Raw genomic sequence first — 22,907 nt, forward strand, 5'->3', positions numbered from 1 at the left:
AGCCACGCTCCAAACTCTTACTATTGATGATCTTCCTCCACATAAATGGAAAGACAAAATGTTTGAATTCCAAACATGGTTACAAGCGAAATTGCTCAAACCTCATGCTCAAGTTGTTACTATTTCAATCAGTTCACAGTCTGTTTTGGTGGAATCCTTTGGGATTGGTGGAACAGTCTTGGAGAATACAGGCAATTGTAATTTATTCAGATGACAAATATTAATCAAGCCTTGTATCTCATCTATGATGGATTTTGTGGACCTCCCCAATTTCATGAGAACCAAATGAAAGAAGAATTCTTTAAGATGAAATTTTGTTCTCTGAAAAAGAAAGATCTTGATTGTCATTATAAAGAAATGCTAAAAAGGTATCATGTTCTTAAAGGTATGGACAACCCAAATATGAAGCTGGCTTTCCTAGCCTCCATTCTAGAATCCTTAGGACAAGAAGCTACCAAGCTAATACAGGTCCAAGGAAAACAATTAGGAGAAACCTCTCTTGGCGAAATTTATTAGTTTGTCATCTTTGTTCTTGAAGCTCTACTCGCAAAAAAAATTCTTTGATGACTAGCTCAAGTGTTCTAAGCAGCTTACCAAGATATGTCACATGCCTGATTTGCAAATTAAATGTAAAGCGGATTGTTCTTGCTCTTGTCCTACCAGGAAACAGTCTAATTCTCGATGAGTCAAGTTCTAAACATCTAATGTTCCTATTTGACGAAAGTCCAAACCCTACCAGGAAACATCTAATTCTCGATGAGTCAAGTTTTAAACATTTAATGTTCCTATTTGACGAAAGTCCAAACCCTTCAAATTATAAAAGTTTCTTTGGAAAAAGAAAATCAGAGGCAAACATTCTAACCGATGTTTATGTGCAATGGCATTGGCCATTTTGCTAAAAATTGCCCTAACAAGCCAAAACAGTCAGCCAAGATGCTACAGCTTTCTCAGATCATCAGACTCAATTTTTCAGATGATGATGTTGAAAGTTTGTTCTTTATTTATGATGAACCAGACATCGACAATGTCTCCCAGTTTAAGGCTATTGATACTGATTCTAATATATCTGATATGGATTCTAAAGACTACTGTTCTTTTTATCAGATTCAAGCAATGCCTCAACTAGTTTCGTCTACAACCTTTTCATGCCCAATTCCTTTGACAAAAATTTAAATCTTTCCTACTAAATATTTCAACCCTATCCCCATCATAGCCTTCTTTGATACTAGTGTTTCTCGCACTATTATCATTCTTAAAATCTTTCCATCTTCATAGTGGAAACTTCTGTTGAAAAATGAACCTATTTTGGTGCGTGCAAACATGGCTCAAGTTGAAGAAACAAAGAAGAAATGAGGAAGTGCAAACATGGCTTAAGTTGAAGACACAAAGAAGAAACGAGGAAGAAGTAAACGCATGTCATGCCACAAACATGTCAAAATGGTTAAGAAGACAAGACGACTGATTGCTGTAGTGATAGAAAGCATCGCCACAATGATGACAGTCACTGTAGCGACAGAAATGGTGGCTGTAGTGAGCATTGAGAAGCAACACTGAACGTAAAAAAGAACGACAACCGCGGCGAAGGAAATGGTGGTCGCGGCGAGCGTCTTGGATCGTAGAATTCTAGTCTTTTTTAAGTATTCTTGTTTTAGAGTAACTCTTATTCAGTAAGAGATTTGGTTGAGTTGAATTAGGAAAGTAGAACTTGATTAGGAATATTATTTCATAGGAGTTTTGTTTATGTTTAACTAGGAAAGTAGATTTCGTTTTAAAGTAGAAGTAGTATTTCTTTTCTTACATAAAAGAAGTTAAACATTGATGAATAAAGTATGAGAGTTCATTGTTTTTCGTTAGTAAAAGTGTTAGGTATATTGTTTTTCTTTCATATTGCTAGTATTGAGCTTTTTGCAACTAACCTCATTAGTAAACCTATCAAAATCCAAATATTCCCAAGATGTTCCACTCTTTATAAAGTCATTGGATCAGAATTACCTAACAAAGATATGGTTCTAGGTTTTGATGTTTATTCCAAACTTCATAGACTTGGAATTTTTCCCAATGGTATTGATTTAAGATATTTTTCAAGTCATAGACTACACAGGTTAAACTTTTCCAAATTGCTGTCACTCTTATCGATCAAATCAAATCTCAGCTCGTTTCTCTCTCACGTGCAGATTCTCATGCTGATTTTCTCCATTAATGCTCTCACCCTTTATGGCAAAATCCTGACTTTTTCGTTCATTTCTCATTCACCAAAAGTGAAGACATCAATCCAACTAAAGCCATCCATTCAGACATGCAACCTGATCATCTCAGTCTTGCCCAACAAGAATGTAACCAACTTCTTTCCCAAGGCCTAATCGAACCTATAGACCCTTAGTGGACATTTGAAGCTTTTTATGTCAACAAAAGAGTTGAATAGACACGTGGAAAGCTTAAGCTTGTTATTAATTATCAGCCCTTGAATTTTTTCCTCCATGATAATAAATTCCCTCTGCCTTCCAGACATATGCTATTTGCAAATCTCCATAATGCAAAAGTGTTTTCAAAGTTTCATCTCAAAGCTGGATTTTGGCAGCTTGGTATTCATCTTGTAGATAGACACAAGACAACATTTTACATTCCCAATCAACATTACCAACAGATGATGATGCCTTTTGGGCTCAAAGTTGCTCCCTCACTCTTTCAAAAAGCCATGGCAATAGTCTTTCATCCTATTCTTCATACATGTCTCATCTACATTGATAACATTCTTTTATTCTCTGAAGATGAAGAATCTCATGTTGCTCCTCTTCAATAATTTGTTGATATTGTTACTTCTTATGATATCATGCTTTCCGTGCAGCTCACCCAAGTTAAGATTGATTTTCTTGGAATGACAATCTCCAATGGCAAGTATGAACTCCAACCACACATTGCTAATGAATTGCAAAAATTCCCTAATGTTCTCACAACAAAGAAAGAAATCTAACAATTCTTAGAAATTGCCAATTACAAGTGATGTTTCATAGCCAACATTTCTCTCTTTACTCACCCTTAATCTCAAATGCTCAAGAAACATCATCTTCCATGGACAGACAAGCAAACCAATATTGTTAAAAGTCTCAAACATAAAGCCTTTCTCACACAGCCACTAAAAATTCCTTCCCTAGGCAAGCGTATTGTAATGCCCACTTTAAGGTACGTAGTTTTGTTTGCTTATTTTTGTCTTGGTGTTGTTATTGTTGATTGGTTGCCCTTGGTTAAGTTTGTAAGGTGTTAAATTTGATTGGATGCCCTGAATTTGGTGAAGCTTTAGAGAATTTTGGAAATGCAGACTTCGTCGGGGCGAAGAAGAAGCTTCGCAGCAGCGACGTATGCTCTGTATTTTTTCACCTGGGCGATAAGTCGGGTGATTTTTCTTGTGAAGTTTCTAGAGAATTGTCCATAGGGGTGAACTGACTATTCTACCCCTAATTAGTAGGAAAAGTGGGGAGTGAAATGTAAGAAAATTTCATGGAGAATGCTTTGGACTGGGGGTGACTTTGTAAAGAATTAAAGGACAAAGATGGAATTCCAAGAAAGTGCAAGGGCAAAATGGGAAATAGTGCTTCTTTAAATGAGCTAATAAGGGTTTAGCCTTAGAAACCCTCCCATTCTCTACACCCCATACACTTCTACTACTCTCCATTTCTCTCAATTCTTCATCTATTTTGCTAAGGGAATTGAGGGCTTTTGGTTGGATTTTGACAAGGATTTGATCATAAGCATCAAGAGGTAAGGATTCTTACTCTAGATATGAGATTAATTTATGAAGTATGGAATTCTTATAAAGTTTATGCTTAGGGTTTAAGAGCAAGAACTAGTCCCACAAAGATAAAGAGTTTCTTGTGGAATTACTCAAGCCAAAGGTAAGTAAATCCAACTTAAGTTATGATTTAAGCAATCAACTAATTTGATATGCATGTATGTGCTTATGAGTTGACTTTGATTGGTGAGAATGTGATTATTGATGAGTAGATGGCTCTTGATGAGTAGATTTGAGCCATGAGAAATAGAGTTGAGATTTCGGTGACCAAGTGAAGTTTGGTTGCATATAGAAAGAAATTGAGTAGAATATTTGAAGTGTTTTTCTTAGCCATGTTTAGATTTATTATGGAGGAGTTTTGCTTCATGAATGGATGGTTTATTAAAGAAGTAGAGATTTATCAAAGATATAATTAAAGTATGCATGCATGATGTTTGATGAAATGCCTAAGAGAAGCTTGTGCATAAGTAGAGAAACTTATCTTGTGCACCATAGCATAATTGCATTGCATAATTGCACTTAAGAAAGAAACATAAGCATGAGCCATCCATATGCATATACTTACATATGCATGAGAACTTAAAGAAAGAATAAAGAATTTATAAGAACAAAGAGAAAGAAAGAAAAACACTAAAGAATTAAAGAAAGAAAAGTGCTAAAGAAGAGAAAAGAATAGGCTGTTGTGATAGGGAACCCGTGAGTGATAAGAAGAAGTTCCTACATACATGCTGCCTTAAGTGAGCGGCATAAGAAGAAGAAGAATTTGTGCAACCCATAAGAGTGTATGTGGATGAGGGTTGTACCAAGAAGAATTCCTCCATGCATGCCACCTTAATTGAGTGGCCTAAGAAGAAAGAAAGAATTTGTACAGTCTATAAGAATGCATGTAGATGAGGACTGTACTCACTCACACGGCCAGGGTTCCAAATGCATGCATCAACTGAGTCTGATCGGCAAAGAATAAGAATGAATAAGAAAGAATAAGAAAGAATGAGAAAGCTTGAGCCAATAAGAAAAAGAAAGAAAAGAAAAGAAGAGCTTAAGCAGGCAAGAAAAAAAGAAACAAGAATAAGAAATAGAAAGAAAAGAAAAGAAAATGCATTTTTATGCATTATTGCATGTGCACTCCATTAATGCATGTTACCATGATTTCTATCATGGTTAGTAAGGATTAGAAAGAAAGAAAGAAAGAAAGAACAAAGAGAATTAGAAAGAAAGAACAGAAAGAATTAGAAAAAAGGAAAAGAACAGTGAGAACTAGTAACAGTGAAAGAAAAGAGAAAGAACAAAGAGAAATTGAAGAAGAGAAAGAATAGAGTAAGGAAAGAACCAAAGCATAAGTTGCGAGGATGAAAAAGTAGAGGATTTACTTACTGAGCATTTTTGTGCTCACCCTGTTGTTTTTTCATGTTTTGCAGGAAATAGGTGAGAAGCGGTAGAAAGGATGTCAGAAAGTGGAGAGTAATGGCATCACTGTCCACCGTTGCTAAACTATTACACGTATCCTTCAGACATATTAGATTCTAGTGAAAATTATGGGGGAGTCGTCCTTTTTTAACAAGATGAGGCAAATGTTTGACACCTATGTGGCTACTGAAGTGGACAATTCAAACCTCATTAACAGTATTACCATTCTATTTTCAAAGAAATCATAGCCGTTGTAAGTATTTTGTCAACTTATGAGTTTCGTGTGGTAACATTTTTTTGGTGTGGGGACTTCATTTTGATTCATGCATAATGATTTCAGTTTCATTTCCAGTGTCATGACTCTCTATCGATGTACCACACTTAGTTAATTCTGTTTTCATATATGTCATGTGGGCACATCAGAGTCTGTATGATAACACTCATCTGCCTAATATTTTCACAACATGTATTGCATTCTCTTTTCAATTGATGCAATTTTATTTTCTTCTGAGATATTTTATGTGGTTCATGTACACTTGTCATTATATAAAATGGTGTGTTGGAAAAAAGTTGTTTTGCCTTGTCATGGTCCCAAGAAACTTTTCCTAAAAAGGCAAAACACAAAAGCTTATCCTTCGCTTTATTGTCCCCTAGCCCAATGGACTAGGTTTTTCTTTGTTATTGTGTTTCTCTTAGGAAGCCTGAATATGCCTTTGTAATTCTCTGAATATTTTGCTGAGGTTCTTTTATTCTGGACTAGGTTTTCCTTATGCTTTGGTAGGCTTAAATTACCTTGTTATTCTTGTTTTGCTCGAGTTGGTTTTGGAATGTGGTTCCATAGTTGCTACTTGGAGGAGTTCAAGCTACTGAAGCTAGAGTGCACCTTTGGCATTGAACCTTGAGAGGAGCTCAAGGGTGACTAGGTGGTCTTGTCGAGTGAAGCTAACTATGGTGGCTTGATGTTCAACCAAAAAGTGAAGATTGAAGTATTGTCATAAGCAGGGAGTGTTTTGCAACTTGTCTTATCTTTAGCTTTGTATTGGAACAGTAGTTTTACATATGGATTGCTTCTTTTGGATTTATCCCATGGATGTCGGAAGTTGCCAAACCATGTAAAAATGAGTTGTGTTCTTTATTTGTTGTCATGGATGACTTGCTTATATTGATAATTGTTTAATCAACTCATAAAGCACACAAAATGAACAAGTGAACCCATTCGCTTAAGTTTTAACAACTTGCTAGTTTTAAAACTTTCAACCGTCAAACATGAATTAACTTTGATTTATTATCTCATTGGCCATCATTTTCTTGTGGAAAAGGTATGAAGCCTTTGGCCAAATGCTCTATTTTAATAAGAAAAATGTCTCACATCACAATTACTCATATGGCAGAATGTTTAGCCGTTACTCTCTTACAGTTAAACACCTCAAAGGTGAAACTAATTTTCTGTAGATTATTAGTCATGGCCCAAAACTCAACAGCTTAGCCCAACCTATTTCCTGAACCCCAGGTCAAATTACTCCCATGTTATATTGATCATTCTTAACCCAAGCCAATTCCTTTTTCATCCTTTCCACCTTAGTCTCATACTCTTCTTGAATTCTTTGACCTTGTTCAAACCTATAGTCTTGATGATAATGCCAAAGCTCTCATGTTTTCATATCAACTCATTGTTCAAAGTTCATGTTCAACCCTGTATATATGCTGGTATTCGTCTTTGTATAAACCTGTATACTAATAAAAGTAAATGGCCCAAAACTTTTCTTGTATTTGTATATACATTCTTTGTACAAAAGAGTATCATTTACAAAATGCCATTCAAAACAGGGGACAGTGTGGCTATTGCTCCTCGCTTGCCGACGCCCCACCGACTGCAGACTCACCTAGATCCTGCAACCACAAAGGAAAAATATTGGGTGAGCACAAAACAATGCTCTAGTAAGTCCCAATCTTTTGTCTATCCCCGTAATTATTTCTCTTAATTCTTTCCTTACACTATTTCTGTTTCTGTTCTCTTTCACACAACTTTCTTTTATTAACCTCTACTATATGTCATGCCTCATCTTGCCGGAGGCACGGCCGGGTGGAGTTCACACGCACCAACCCACTCTTCATGACTTTCGGTGGAGATACAAAGCATCAACCTGTTTCTCATAACTATCGGGTGCAGATCACAAAGCGTCACCCTTTTCTCATAGCTATCAGTGGAGATCACAAAGCACCTACCCGTTTTAGTGCTCTTCCATTCACTCTCCTCTAGCACTAGCACTTCTCATTCTCTCTACTCTTAGAGTATTTCATTCACAAAGTTTCTCTCTTTCTTAAGTAACTCCTCAATGCACAATTATGCATAGGATGGTTCATTTCCCCTAATGCACTTATGATGGTCACATGCAATATTGCAAGAATTAGGCTTACTACTCATACTCAAACCTCTCTTAGGCATTTCATCAAACACTCAAGTGCATATAAAGACTTTACTATAACAATAGCTCTATTCCTTTCTCTAACCATCCCAAATGGGAGATACCCTCCTCACATGCTATAAATCCTGCCAAGGAATAACACTTCTAAAAGGTTTACTCAAAACCTTCCAACCTCATCTCAACTACATCTTCTCATCACATATCAACACTTCTCTTAAATGAAGTGTATTCAATCACCACACATGGATAATTAATCTCAATTTCATAGCATATAACATGCATACATAATTGCTATTAAATCTCTACTCAGAAAGTTCTCAAATCTCAACTTGGGTAGGATTTACTTACCTGTAATGGAGAACTCTCACTAGTATTTTCTTTCCTTTGCTTGCTTGACTTTTCTCTACCCTTTAACAATAAAACCATACCCTTTTAATATACAAATTACCAAAACCTCACATCCAAAGCAAGAATCCTTACCTTAGGATGCCTTAGCTTGATTTTCTACCCCAATCACTCCAAAAAGCCCTCTAAAAATCCTTGAACTAATGAAAGAGGAGTTGAGAGGAAGTAGGAAAGGAGAATGGCGGTGGAGAAGAAGAATGAAAGGTTTGCAATGACTTAAATCCTTTTAACACAACTTATCGGCAAGCATTCCCATATTGCCCTTACTCTTCCTTAGGAATTCCATATATATCCTTTAATTCATCACAATCACAACCCCATACCAACATATTTTCCATAAAATTTCCTTACATTTTACTCCCCACTTTTCCCACTAATTAGGGGTAGAATGGTCAAATTGCCCTTAGAGAAGAAAATATCTAAACTTCCATAAGTTTTTCAGCTGACCCGTCGCCGCCGCGAAGACAATTCCTTCGCCGCGGTGGAACACTCCAGCAACTCACCGCGGGCCAAAACACCTCTTCGCTGCGGCGAAGCTTCTTCTTCACCCTGGCGAGGCTTGTAACCCTAAAATTTTGCCAATTCTTCATAATTTCCAGGGCAAACACTTAACCAAACCAATATCTCCATTCAACTAAGGGCTAACCAAACAATGCTAATAATAAACCGACTCAAATAAGAGCAAAATAAGAAACATTAGCTACATACCTCAAGTGGGGCGCTACAGTCTTGATTACCCTTTTGAAAAAATCTTATGTGTTCCTCTATGTTTCTCTTAGCTCAAACATTCAGTTTTCAAAAGAATTGCTATGGTTCTTTTGGTATTCGTTACACCTTCATCACATTGCCATCTAGTTTCTTGGTCATCATATGATCAAAACCATTTCTCCGTATCGGTTATCTCCAACCTCAGACTTAACTCCTCTGATGACATTCCTCTAATGGTTCAAGCCTTTCGAAAAATGGAAAACAATTTTTCTTCACCAAATTGGCAGATACAAATGCCTTGTTTCTCAAAAAAATAGTGTGGTCCATTATGTTCTTTCACAGACACCATTTTATTCAGAAAGATGACTTATGCTATCTAAGCATCACACGGAGTTTCATAGGTCTTACATGTATGATTTGGTTCACAATATGTTTGATCATCCTATTGTAGTCAGATATATCCAGAAATGTCTTTTTTAGAAAAATCAAATTATTCCAGATGAATTATGGCCTTCGTTCTTTAGTTCAGCTCCATGGGAATGTTTTCCATCATAATACACTCAACAGTTACTTCAAGCCAAACTAACATGTATTGACTCACTCATGACTTAGGTAGCATCTACCCCAGACATTTCAAAATTTTATGATTATCCAAAATGGTGGTATCCAGACTCTTAGCTAAACTCTTCCTAAGAGCACGAACTCCAACAAGCACGTAAACATTATTCACGAAAGTCCAAGAAAAGACATCACATTCATCCATTAAGCACTTCAGACACAAGGCCAGTTTAACCTCTAAACAATTATCCAAACTGTCATGACTGTTATCTTGACATACCGACCTCAGAAATCTCGACAGATTTTATCCAAGCGATGGGATGTCTTGACTTTTGTGATGAAAATCCTGGCATAATGCAAATTTAGCAGATGAGTAATGTCTAACCTCCGTGTTAGAATATAAGAGTTTGTCACGTTTGCAATACCATATCACTTTAGTCAACAATGGTGTGCCGTGTATCATTAAGTCAACAATGGTGTGCACTAGTATGAAAAAGATGTAATAACATGTTTTTTTGTTTTATTTGTCAATTTAGGATGTAACTTTGGCATATTTGTCAAAGATGCGTCACATTTGTTTAGTGTCTCACGTGAAAAACCTTTGTCCTTTCTACTCTTGGCATTTACTATAAATAAGATCAATCCTTCTCGATGAGAGGAGGAGAATGAAAGCTTTTTAAACATTTCCCTTATGTTTCTTCTAAATCCTTAAACTTCTTCTCCAACCTCAAAGATGTGTTAGTTCTTTGTATATAGCAGGAATAGTAAAGAGTACCATATTGTTTTAAAAACTACAAGTTAGTATGCTCTTTCATTGCCACTATCAATCCAAGTCAATCCTACAACACCAACCTTGTGGTGGTTTCTCAACTTGGCTAAAGGTCTTGGAGGCCTCGTAGCATCACTGCAAGCCGAAATTAGCCCCACAACATCGCTAAAGGTCAAAATTGACCTCACAACGCTTCTAGAGGTTGGTTCCAACATTTGGCAACATAGTTTGAGGCTAGATTTGTGTCATGGCGACAACCAAGTCCACATTTGACCTCATGGCAATATTAAAGGCCATATCCAACCTCTGATGTTGTTGAGAGCCTAATGGTATAGTGGTGATTCAACAAAGAAGGGAAATGGAGAAAAGAGAAAAAGAAAAAATACGAGGAAGGAAAAAATTACTTTGAGTTAACCAAAAACTCAAAAAATACCATTCCAGAAAATGGAAATATCAAATATACCTACCCATTGTTAATTTTAATGGGAAAAAACTATAGAAATGAGGGCTAAGGTGTCGTTTCAAAAATAGTGGGGATCATTGTAATTAAACGGGCTTGACGGAAAACTTAATATTCTAACATTTGTCTTTCCTCAAAAGCAATGTTCTGAAACCCAGATCGGACCGAACGGTCCAACCGGTCCAACCAGGTTTCGTCAATGATTTCGGTTTATTAAATGTTAAAAACCGGTATTTTCATTTAAACCGCTTCCGACCGTTATTAGACCATTGAATAGTGTTAGACCGCTTGTTCAACCGGATCATATGAAAATCCGGTCCAACAGATGTGATTGTTTTAAAAGGCAAAATCTATGCCTTTTTTGCTTCAGCCTTCGTTTCTTTAATCTTTTATTTGTTTCTTCGTCTTTCTCCGACTTCCAATCCAACTTCATTCATCTTCTCTTCCATCTCTATTCATCTTTAGTTAGATTCGAGATTAGAAAGTGAAAGAAAATAAAGATAAAGGAGAAGATCTAAGAAGCAAAAGAAGAAAGAGAAGAGAACGGAGAGAAAGAAAAAACAAAAAAAATGAAGAAGAAGACCTGAAGATGCAGAAGAAGAAAGGGAAGAGGAGGTGAGAAAAGAGAGAATACAAAACAAGTGAAGAAGAAAGAGAAAGAGAGGGGAAAAAATGATGAAGTAGAGAAGAAAAAAGAGAGGTGATGTGACGTACTGACATGTGAGAAGTATAAAGAAGAAAGAAACGACGGAAAGAAAGAGAGTGGAAAAAAAAATATAAAGGACTAAAGGAGAAAAGAAGAGAGAGAGAGAGAAGATGAAATGACATATTGACATGTGAGAAAAAAAAAAAATATATATATATATATATATCTATATATATCTATATATATATATATATATATATATATATTTGATGACATTATTAGTTTGATCCGTCAGCCAGACCGGTTAAACCGTTCAACAAAAATCGTCACTTGACTGTTCATCTTCGGGTCCGATTTTAGAACTTGCTCAAGTAAAAATAAGAAGAATGAGATTCTACATTCTAACATACATGCACCTCACGATAGAACAAGTTCAGAGGTCCGGCCACTAGGGCCGTCTCTAGAACATTTATGACCCTAGACAGAAGTTCTTTTGAGGCCCTCTAATAATATAAGCAATATTTTATTATTATTATATTTATTATTATTTTTTTTGCCTTTTGGATGAAAAATCACTAGGAGAGGTGGACAACAATCGACAGGCTAACAAGGTTAGGTTGGTGGAGGGGTTTGGGAGAGTAATATTGGAGAAGTATGGGTGATTTCCAATGCCAGATTGATAAGAAAAGGCTTGAGAAGTCACAGCCCAAAGGTATCAATGGCCGCGATTGGCAGAGTAACGATAAGTGTATGATAGGGGTTTTGGTGAGAGGGCTGAGGGGAGGAAGATGGTGGTGTCGGAGCCACAATCTAGGTCCATCCAAAAGCTTGAAATGGCTGTCGTGAGGTGGAGTTGGGTTGCGAGATTCATCAAAAATTAGTCAAATTGAGGGCTATCAGGTTGGGAAATGAAAATGATGATTTCGGTTGATTTTGGTGAGAAAATTGACCGAAAACCAAATTGACCGAAATCAACTCCAAACCACTAGTTGCAGAAGAGGTTGGAGATGATTTATGTGAATGCAAATTTTGGGATTAAATTGGGGGTGAGTAATTTGAGATATGTATTACTATTTTAATCTTCCATTGTTAAAAGAGATTCAATGTGTTAATTTAAGGGTATAAACTAAGATATATAAATAGAGGTATAAACTTGCTATTTTGTTAAACTTTGAGTGGAGATTATGTAAAAGTTTATGATAAATTTGGGTTTTTTTAACTTTTTTTTTTTTGGACCCCTTGGCTTAGATAGAAAATTATAAGCCATTTTCATTTTTGTAGATATTTAAAAAAAAAAAAAAATTTATAAAAAATTGGGCCCCCATTTTTTTGGGGCCTAGGCAGGTGCCTCACCGCCACCCCTTAACCGGCCCTGCCGGCCACGTGTTAGATTATTTTTCATCGTATCATCAGATACCGTTTATAGCCTTTCTTATCTCCGTCTCCGTCTCCGTCTCCGTCTCCGATCACTCGATCTCTCTGCATCCTTGAAAGTTTTCTTTTAATTTCTTTTTTGAGGTATATTTCTGTTGCTGATTATCTCTATTCTTTTATTTCTCTATAAGTTGATTGTACAGATCTTTGATAATTGAATCGAAACACACAAGTTCATTGGAGATTGATTTTAATTTTTTAATTTAAATAAAAAGTCAACTATTTGATTGATTATATTTCAGTTTTTTTTTTTTTCGTTAATATGCAGCTTAGTTCATTAATTTTTGATTAATAATTTCTGAGAATTGATTGTGTGTTGTTTAAATTAGGTTAACTGGAGATTTCTTGAAACATGTTTGAGAAGAGAAGTGGTAGAATAAGGCCCTTCAGGGAAGCTCCATCATTGGTAGATCTTTGTGTTAAGATTGCTATAGATAATGTAAGATATATTGGAGATGTTGGTGAAACTGATTTACATTTGCTCAAGCGCATTTTGCCACATTGTACAAAGGATCAGTTGATTCATGTGGAGGATAGTACAGTAGTAAGATGGATTACTAATGAATTCTGTGATGTTATATTTTGGGTTAGGGTTTTGCTGGAGCCTGGAGGCTTATACTATGTGAAATTTTGTAGGGAAGAGATCTTAGTCCAGTTACAGATGTGCTTTGGATGCAGTTCTACAAGAAAGATTTTGGTGAGAAGAGCTTCAATATTGTAGTTGAGAGGATGAAGGAGAACAAAGTGACATTTGGATGGAAACAATTGTATGAGGTAATTTCTTGTTCTATAAAAATGGGAAATATTAAATGTAAATAGAACTGCAATTCTATTTCTTTGCATCCTTTATTGCTGCAGAGGCATTTCCATCTCTATGCTTGAATGCTTCTGACCCACCCTGCAGCAAAAGAAAAGTTATTTCTTTACTTCAAATTGACCTGGGACATTTGACAATAATATATTTTTTTTCTTTTTTTTATAGATTGGTTTTTGTTCTTGATCAGGAAATGGTAATGTTACCTATTTCAAGATATGCCCCATCTCTTACACACGGCTGATCTGATCTGGGATGATTTTCGTTTATTTGCAGGCAAAGACAAAAGATGTAAGCGAGGCCGAGATGAAAGCAGTTAATCGTCTAAAGCAATTATATCAAACTGCAGATGCTCGTATGTCCTTAATCATCTGAATACATATTAAAAGTTGCATGGATGAAACTTGCTGTTAATTCTATTTCACCTTGTGCATCTACTTGCTATAATGAATTAGGTGGAGTGATGTTGTTATCACAGTTCTGTTTTGTATTGGCTTGGAAATTGTATTTTGCAATGATAAAGTTTCTGACTACCAAACAATAAATGATTGTCACATTTTGAGTGGTCAGTGATGATGCAAGACTTTAGAAAGGTTGGGACTATGTCAGGATGACTCTCCCTTGACAGAGTCAAGGGAACTAAGATCTGGTAATGGCCTTTGGTTGCAACTGTATATGTTTCCATCTGCGTACCATGCGCTTGCAAAATTAAGATGGTTTAGGTGTGTAGAGCCATGTAGCATGTATCTTAACTTTTCATTTTGTTGTAAAAACTGAAAATTCTCTTTCATTAGTAAATTGTTTGGTATTCTAATTAATATGTGCAAAGTAAGCCTGCACTAAAATTCAGATCGATCAAAGTTATTCTTCAGTTTTGGAAAAACATTTTGGGGCACCATTTTACGCCAGTATATTTTTGGCTATTTTATTCATACTGAAATCTAGAAACTTTTATTCAAGAGTGCAAACACTGTCTTTTTGTGAAATATTAGAGTCATGCAGCGAAAGCATTGTACTATAGCAAAAAGTGTAGTCTTTGACTCAATTAAAAACTGGTCTAGTTGTCTATCCAAATCTCAGGTCATGAAAAATATCCAACAAACTCTGATTCAGGGTATTTACAAACTGTTTAAATTGTGTTAGGGTTTGAACTAAGCATGCTTAGACCTCCACATAGAACAAGTATTTGTTTGCTGTTAAGCTGATTAATATGTGTTAGTTAAGTTGTACGGTTGAATTTAAAGGGAGAAAGAAATAGATATTTTGTATGGCCAAAAAAACATTGATTCCAAGAGCGTAGTTCACATTTGATGATTTTTGTCATATAATAAAGTAAATTTTCTTAATATGACTGGGGATTGTTATAGAGGATCTGTATATTCCTTTTCCCAGGTTGTTTGGTGAAGTAACAGTCTTATATGTCTCTGCAAAGACTAGCATGTATTTGGTGGGGTTTGGGCTTCTTTTCGCTGGAGTAAAATTTTGTGCATCTAAATTAGTAAAGTGATTTTGTTGTGTTGATGTCATACGTTGCCTACTCCTACCTGTATTATATTATAGCTGGGGCTATGGAAGAAAGAAGAAATATTGTCTTGGCATGTATGGACTATTATTTTCCAATCACATTCCCTGGACTATATCTCGATAAGTTATACTATCCTTGCTTTTTGAATGAAATATTAATTTTATGATTCTGGAAGTTATGATCCAGTGAAGAGTAATGGTACATATATTCAAAGTTCTTACCTAGTGCTTAATTTTTGTAGGAAAACAAAGTCGGAAAATTCAGATTTGCACAAAGGTTCCACCTTCAAGCAATAAAAGAAGCTTTGGTAACTTTGTTATTCTGCTGTGGTTGGTTCTCTTGTAATTGTATATGTTCCTGTGCCCGTTTACTGGAATTGAGGGACCCTATAGAACCTAGTGCAGGCTGACACAGGCTTTATGGATTTGTGTCTCCTTTTTAACTTAATTTACTTGTGGTAATTATTTGTAGGCAGTGCATATAACCTTTCTGGTACAAAGAGCAACTTGATGAAGAAGGCAAAATTAGATCTCCTTAAAAGGTAAATTATGTCAGCCTGGTGTATGCATGAATGGGTTTAAAAATATTTTAACTGTTGTTTTTACTGCAGATTCTGATAAATGATTTTATCTTTTGAGCCATGATTGTTGATTCTTTCATAGTCTCGATTGCGCCCCTTATATAACATAATCACTTCAGAAGACAAATTCATGAAATGACCCTGGTTTAAGTTCTAATTTATCTTGGCAGGCATTATTCTTCAATTCTTCCATTTAAAGAGGTGGATCTATCTGTTAAATGTCATATAAAATAAAAATACCAATTCAAAGTTCATGACACTGATACACAGGCTCTAGTCGTGAGTGGTGCCCCATAATCATCCATTTGAATGCTGCAGATTTCCTAGTGGGAACTGAGTATATTTAGGTCCTAATCTTATGCTCATAGTCTTGTGTCAAGGATTTGATCATCAAATGGGCTCTCACTGATTTACTTTTGAAAAGTCAAGTAAAAAATATTGAATGGGCTCTCACTGATACTCACATGAGCTCTCTGATTGGTTCACGATTTTACTTTCTCATGATGAGTTTTTCATCTTTTGGAAATTAACTTGATATTCACCCTTTCCCCTCTTCCCTTTCCTTTTGAGCAGTCAAGAAGTAAAAAATCTTGCAGCCATGAGGAAGAATGCTGTTCAAAGGTCTTATAGGTAATATCATCAGCTGTCCATATTTTGTTATTCATTTAAAGACCTATCCACAAAATAGTAAAATAAAACATGTGTCTTCTTTACAGTGTCTCTCCGGCAAAGCATAGCGGGGCTTCAACTTCCAAACCGAGCAAGCCATTCAACAGAAGATTTTAGAAGCATGCCATTATCAGCATTGGCATTGTATGTAGATAATAAGAAAGAATTGGATGGTTTATTTGTGTTATCAAACGGGTTTGTGTAATTCCCTTCTACATGTATCTTCAAATCTAGCTCCTTTGCCTAGGGGTTCAACATTTGAACAGGATTGCTGTATTTTGTTCAAAATTAAACAAAATTAGTTTTTTTATTTATTTAATATCTAAACACAAGCTAAGCTTGTCTCGCCCAGAAATTGATTTTCCAGTTTTGCATCAAGATTTAAAAATAAAAACCAATTATCGTTGCCAAACGAGGATGAAGTTAAAGTAATCACAGGAAAGATACGTAATGATGTAGCAAACTAGCAATCCCTTATGTTGGGATTTTCTGAAACAAACAAATCAACCTTACCTAACTGATGCCTATATGCATTGCAATAACTCATTTATATACCAAAGCTTACACCCACTAAATGTTTACCAAACCCCATTTTTGCAAAATTAGATGATCAAAATAGCACTAGCAATGATTACCGAACAGCGATTCAAGTAAACAAATTCGATGCATTGATGAATATACACTAATAAGATCATACAGAAAGCTTCTCATTGAAAACATTAGATCATCCTCTTCCAGAGTTGTAATAAAAATAACTACGAATGTGGCAAGCCAAACATACACATAAGCTAACCTCCGCATCAGAAAATTATATCCTCATCTTTATTTGCTGCTGCAGATAACAAGTTGTGAGCCGAGTTAATTGAAATTCCTTTCTGCAAAGAAACTTTCTCAGCAAACTGCTCCTCAGAAAACTGTTTGGCAGCGGCTAATTGCCTCTCAATTTCCCTCTTCTTATAACCCTGTATCTTCTTTAAACGAAAGAAATCCTCCCTTTCGAGCTCATCCAGCTTCCCCTTAATGTAATTGATGGTATTCTCCAACCTAGGCTTAACAACATTCTCTAAAGCATTAACCCTACGATTCGTAGTTTTAATTGCCTCATCTAGTGTTAAAAAGGAAGTCTGAAGCAAAGCAAGCTCGACAAGAAGCTCAATTGCTTTGACATAAGCAGCACGACAGAGTTGAACCTGCTGGCCCCCTCTGGCTAACCCAGTAAGGTCATTCTTGGTCTCGCCTTCCGTGAAATACTCAAACTTAGGAAGCTTAACACCAGCAACATTCTCTTGTCGAGATCGAACTCTAAGAGAAGCATTTTGGACATTCTCAAGGACAATATGCTTGATGTTTTCACCAGCAACATACTTCGCTTCAGTCAAGGCAAAGGAAGAACTTTTCATAACTTCTCCCATTGATTCCTTTGTAGTAACGATCCTTTTTAAATCTGAACGAAATTGAACGTTAAAGCATCACTCTTCTCTTTCAGAAGAGCATGACCTCTTGTAGCTCCCACAAGCCTACTTTTCATAACTCCAAGCATCGTAACTGTCGGAACTACATTCAACCTCTGGCTTTGCCCAGACATCCTTTCAGATTTTCTACAACAAATAATCTCCACAAAATAAGAAAAAAAAAAATCTCTCCCCCAAACGCGCACCCCCCACCCCCCCCCCCAAAAAAAAAAAAAAAAAAAAAAAACACCCCGTGATATCATGACATTTACAGTTAATGATTATGATCCTGATATGGGTATTTCTTAATTCCAGGGCTGATTTTCTCTTCTATAAATATTTGTTTACAGTAAAAAAAAATACAGCTAAATTTAACAAATCAGTAGATAGAATCAAACAGAAAAATTCACCCAAAAGAAAAGAAAAAAAAACCATGATATGATATTTTACAGTAATGATTATGATACTCATATGGTATTTCTTACTAACAATTCAATTTTTATAATATTTATTTACAGTAAAAAAAAAAACAACAACAAACTAAATTTAACAAATAAGTAAAGAATCAAACAGAACAATTTGCTTTGATGATGTTAAGAAAATAAGAGATGAGAGAGAGACTTACTTTTTTTTTCCAGGAAGAAGAAGAGGATTGATTAATGGGTTTTCTTTCTTGTACTTGTTTCTTCAAGAACCAAATTACAAATCGAAGAACTAAACAAATACAGGCAGATCTGAACTAATAATTTAACATCAAACCCAATAAAGAACATATTTCCGGACAAAGATCTGATTGAAGATTGATTTTAACAATTATTCAGTTCAAATTATTCTCTCTCTTTTTTATTAATATTCTTTCACGATAATAAGTGAGATAAAAACAAAAATACATATATAATGCAGTGCCACGTAAGAAAAAAAAAAAAACAAAAGATACGACTTAGGCAGAACTTTCCTAGAACAGTAAATCTAAACTAATCATAGTTAATATATAATTTTTGTTATTTAACTATAGTTAAATAACAAAAAAAAAAATTGTAATATAAAAGATATAAATTTTCATATGGTTGTTAAATATGTTAAAATAACGAGAAGGGCCACTTTGTTAAATAATGGTTTATAACCGCAAGCTTAGGGGGAGTGTTGAAGTGTAAAATGGAATACAAATAATTTCCTTAATTGTGAAACAATGTTATGTTTCCTTATTCTAGGAGATTTTAGTTATTATTACAATCAAGGAAACATATTATTTGCATTCCATTTTGTACTTCAACATTCCCCATTAAGCTTGTGATTTATAACCACAAGTTTGGGTAAAAGATGAAATGTTGGTGATTATGTTAGAATTTGAGCTTTGATTGTTTGCCATTGGAAAACTTAACCGAGTATCTGTTCGAATTGCAAAGACAGAAAGAGAGGCTAGCAGAGTATTGTGCTAACCGAGTATCTGTTTGAATTGTAAGCAGAAAAAGAGGCTAGCTGAGCGGAGGCTGATTCAACCTAGAAGCTTCGATACCATGTTAAAATTTAGGTGGGTTTAACTCCTTATCCAATAAGGTCTTGTTGAATGAGATGATTACCCCCCTTCTAATAAATCGGTAGGTTTGAGCATACCTAGTCGATGTGGACTCCAACAACTTAAACGTTAACTAATAACAATCATTTGCCAAGAACGGATAAAGCTTTTGCAATGATTGTTGCTTACTTTCAAAATCTTTTCGACATTAAAGTTATGGCAAAACATTGTGAAGGCCTACTAGAGAGTGAAGTAGGATATCAAAACTTGCAAAGATATTAGAAACCAAGAGGATACAACGCGGGTTCCGATAGTTTATAATAACTACTATGTATGCAAGAAGGACAAAGTGTTATGAACTTAAGGAAAGCTTTTGATGTATATATTTATGAGATGACAACCAGATACAAAAGGAGCCAACTAAAATCGTTGTCCCCTGTTTTTTGCCAACTAGTAATGCTTCCAACGACCACCAATGGTTTACTATTATGGTAGACTATTGAATATCATTAACCTGTAGGTTCTTTTGTTCGCATTCCTATGCAATATTACCTCCTGTTGGGTGGTAAAAACATGTCGCTAAATCTTTACCGCAGGTCTCCTAAAGTGCCTCGCCACCATGAACATTTGGCAGCCTTCTAGAAGACATTTCCTTTGAAACATGTGAAGCTGTAAGGAGAAGGAAACGAGTCATCTCTCTAAGACTATATGTCAATCTGCACGTGAATTACTTCATCCTTAAGGCTGCAAGTTTTCCTCCAAGCCACGTGTCAACTCGCATGTGGATTATTTCACCTATAAACCAATCAATACAATGTCATATGCCTAATTGCATGCGAATTACTTCACACCAAATGTTACCATTGGAATACTATAAATAGAGGGTTCTCACCCCAAATCAACTTTTTCTCTTTACAATAAAATATCTCTGATTGTAAACACATCAATAAGATAACAGTGAACGTATGAATTACTTATTGTATCCAAGTCACTTTAAAAATTTCTTTTGTCCATCTCTTTATTTATTGCTATGTAACTTTGTTATTATTGCACATCATCTCCATAACAACCCACGAGTTCAATATATATATATATATATATTGCTATTTCTCGATCTTCCCTAGACTTTTTGCATAGATTCCCTTGAAGGCTTACGTACCTCTTGTTAGTGTGAAAATACGCATAAACACCTCTCATATGCAATTTTCAACTTGACGATGTAAATTAAGGAATTAAATTTCAATTAGATATTGATAGTAGTTTTATTTCATAAATTTTGGTTTATTGTTTTTCTGATTAATATTTTCTGATTATATTGATGTTAAACATTTTATTCCAAGATAAATTGCTTCACATCTATGCATTAATTAAATTGGCCTATAGAGATATTCTTGAAACAAATTCAAATAGCTAGAAAGCTATTGATAACAATATTAAAAATTATTGATGCCACTTATGTGTGAGTAGAAACAATTTTTTTAGAATCAGAAGGAATTGACAGTTGAAGCATCACTCTTTTTGAGCACTACATTCAGTCCCTGGTTTTTGCCTAGACAGCTTTTTAGATTTTCTACAAAGAGTAATCTCCAAAAAAAAGAAAAAATTGCAAAAAAAATAAAAAATAAAACCATAATATTTATAGTTCATGATTATGATACTGATATAGGATTTTTTATTTTTTTATTTCCATTTCTGACGTTCTCCCACAGAATGATTCAATTTTTAACAGCACCCCAACTAAATCAATAAATTGAAAGAAAAAAGTAAATTGAATCAAATATATATATATAATGAATGTGATATGAAATAATGAAATGTAAAAACAATTAAAAGAGAAGACTTACAAGTGGGATATGATGAAGAAACACGTTTTATTGTTGCAACTTTTATACAAAGAGTTTTCAAAGGACAACATATATATAGTCCCTCGAAAACTCTTTGTATAAAAGTTGCAACAATAAAACGTGTTTCTTCATCATATCCCACTTGTAAGTCTTCTCTTTTAATTGTTTCTACATTTCGTTATTCGTTATTTCATATCACATTCATTATTCCATTATATATATATATATTCCTTTGAAAACTCTTTGTATAAAAGTTGCAGCAATAAAACTTGTTTCTTCATTATATCTGTAACGCCCACATGAAGGTATATATATATATATATTCTTTTGAGAACTCTTTGTATAAAAGTTGCAGCAATAAACCGTGTTTCTTCATTATATCTGTAATGCCCACATGAAGGTACGTAATTTAATTTATGTTCTTATGCCTTTAGTTGATTTTTGCTAAGGTTATTTTAAGGAAAATGTGAAGAAAATGTCAATGAATCAAACAGAACAATTTGCTTTCATGATGTATAAGAAATAAGAGATAGAGAGAGAGACTTACTTTTTTTTTCCAGGAAGAAGAAGAGGATTGATTAATGGGTTTTCTTTCTTGTACTTGTTTCTTCAAGAACCAAATTACAAATCGAAGAACTAAACAAATACAGGCAGATCTGAACTAATAATTTAACATCAAACCCAATAAAAGAACATATTTCCGGACAAAGATCTGATTGAAGATTGATTTTAACAATTATTCAGTTCAAATTATTCTCTCTCTTTTTTATTAATATTCTTTCACAGATAATAAGTGAGATAAAAACAAAAATACATATATAATGCAGTGCCACGTAAGAAAAAAAAAAAACAAAAGATACGACTTAGGCAGAACTTTCCTAGAACAGTAAATCTAAACTAATCATAGTTAATAATAATAATTTTTGTTATTTAACTATAGTTAAATAACAAAAAAAGAAAATTGTAATAATGAAAAGATATAACTTTTCTTATCGTTGTTAAATTTGTGTTAAAATAACGGTAGAGGGCCACTTTGTTAAATAATGGTTTATAACCGCAAGCTTTAAGGGGAAGTGTTGAAGTGCAAAATGGAATGCAAATAATATATTTTTTAAATTGTGAAACAATATTATGTTTCTTTATTCTAGGAGATTTTAGTTATTATTACAATCAAGGAAACATATTATTTGCATTCTATTTTGCACTTCAAGACTTCCCCCTTAAGCTTGTGATTATAAACCACAATTTTGGGTAAAAGATGAAAATGTTGGTGATTATGTTAGAATTTGAGCTTTGATTGTTTGCCATTGGAAAACTTAACCGAGTATCTGTTCGAATTGCAAAGACAGAAAGAGAGGCTAGCAGAGTATTGTGCTAACCGAGTATCTGTTTGAATTATAAGGACAGAAAAAAGAGGATAGCTGAGCGGAGACTGATTCAACCTAGAAGCTTCGATATCATGTTAAAATATAAGGTGAGCCTAACTTCTTACATAATAAGACCTTGTTGAATGAGAGGATTACTCTCTCTAATAAATCGATAGGTTTGAGCATACCTAGTCGATATGCGACTCCAACAACTTAAACGGTTAACTAATAACAATCATTTGCCAAGAACGGATAAAGCTTTTGCAGAGATGATTATTGCTTACTTTCAAAAGCTTTTCGACATTAAAGTTATGGCAAAACATTGTGAAGGCCTACTAGAGAGTGAAGTAGGGATATCAAAACTTGCAAAGATATTAGAAAACAAGAGGATACAACGCGGGTTCCAATAGTTTATTAATAACTACTATGTATGCAAGAAGGACAAAGTGTTATGAACTTAAGGAAAAGCTTTTGATGTATATATTTATGAGATGACAACCAGATACAAAAGGAGCCAACTAAAATCGTTGTCCCCTGTTTT

General features: G+C 34.7%; 2 protein-coding genes across 2 annotated transcripts; one reads left to right on the plus strand and one right to left on the minus strand.

Annotated features, from left to right (window-relative positions):
- The first annotated feature begins 12,641 nt into the window (after positions 1 to 12,641).
- Positions 12,642 to 16,500, plus strand: LOC116105736. Its single transcript, XM_031392148.1, has 8 exons — positions 12,642 to 12,686; positions 12,932 to 13,144; positions 13,237 to 13,374; positions 13,691 to 13,769; positions 15,181 to 15,246; positions 15,411 to 15,480; positions 16,093 to 16,149; positions 16,236 to 16,500. The coding sequence occupies exons 2-8, from the start codon at positions 12,953 to 12,955 to the stop codon at positions 16,303 to 16,305; spliced, it is 672 nt and encodes a 223-aa protein (XP_031248008.1). The 5' UTR covers positions 12,642 to 12,686; positions 12,932 to 12,952; the 3' UTR covers positions 16,306 to 16,500.
- A 333-nt stretch (positions 16,501 to 16,833) lies between these two features.
- LOC116105750 (V-type proton ATPase subunit D-like) lies at positions 16,834 to 18,398 on the minus strand. Its single transcript, XM_031392165.1, is given in 3 exon segments — positions 16,834 to 17,647; positions 17,650 to 17,786; positions 18,265 to 18,398. Coding segments are annotated over 2 exon segments (783 nt in total). The 5' UTR covers positions 17,774 to 17,786; positions 18,265 to 18,398; the 3' UTR covers positions 16,834 to 16,988.
- Between the last annotated feature and the right edge of the window lie 4,509 nt (positions 18,399 to 22,907).

This window comes from Pistacia vera, unplaced genomic scaffold (genome assembly GCF_008641045.1).
Source record: "Pistacia vera cultivar Batoury unplaced genomic scaffold, PisVer_v2 Contig503, whole genome shotgun sequence".
Taxonomy (NCBI): Eukaryota; Viridiplantae; Streptophyta; class Magnoliopsida; order Sapindales; family Anacardiaceae; genus Pistacia; species Pistacia vera.

What these genes read in the sequence shown, in the direction of transcription:
- LOC116105736 (XM_031392148.1), top strand. Translation starts at nt 12,953, where the DNA reads ATGTTTGAGAAGAGAAGTGGTAGAATAAGGCCCTTCAGGGAAGCTCCA. An exon ending in GATGGAAACAATTGTATGAG is followed by an intron (nt 13,375 to 13,690) that starts GTAATTTCTTGT and finishes GTTTATTTGCAG; the next exon opens with GCAAAGACAAAAGATGTAAG. An exon ending in ATATCAAACTGCAGATGCTC is followed by an intron (nt 13,770 to 15,180) that starts GTATGTCCTTAA and finishes TAATTTTTGTAG; the next exon opens with GAAAACAAAGTCGGAAAATT.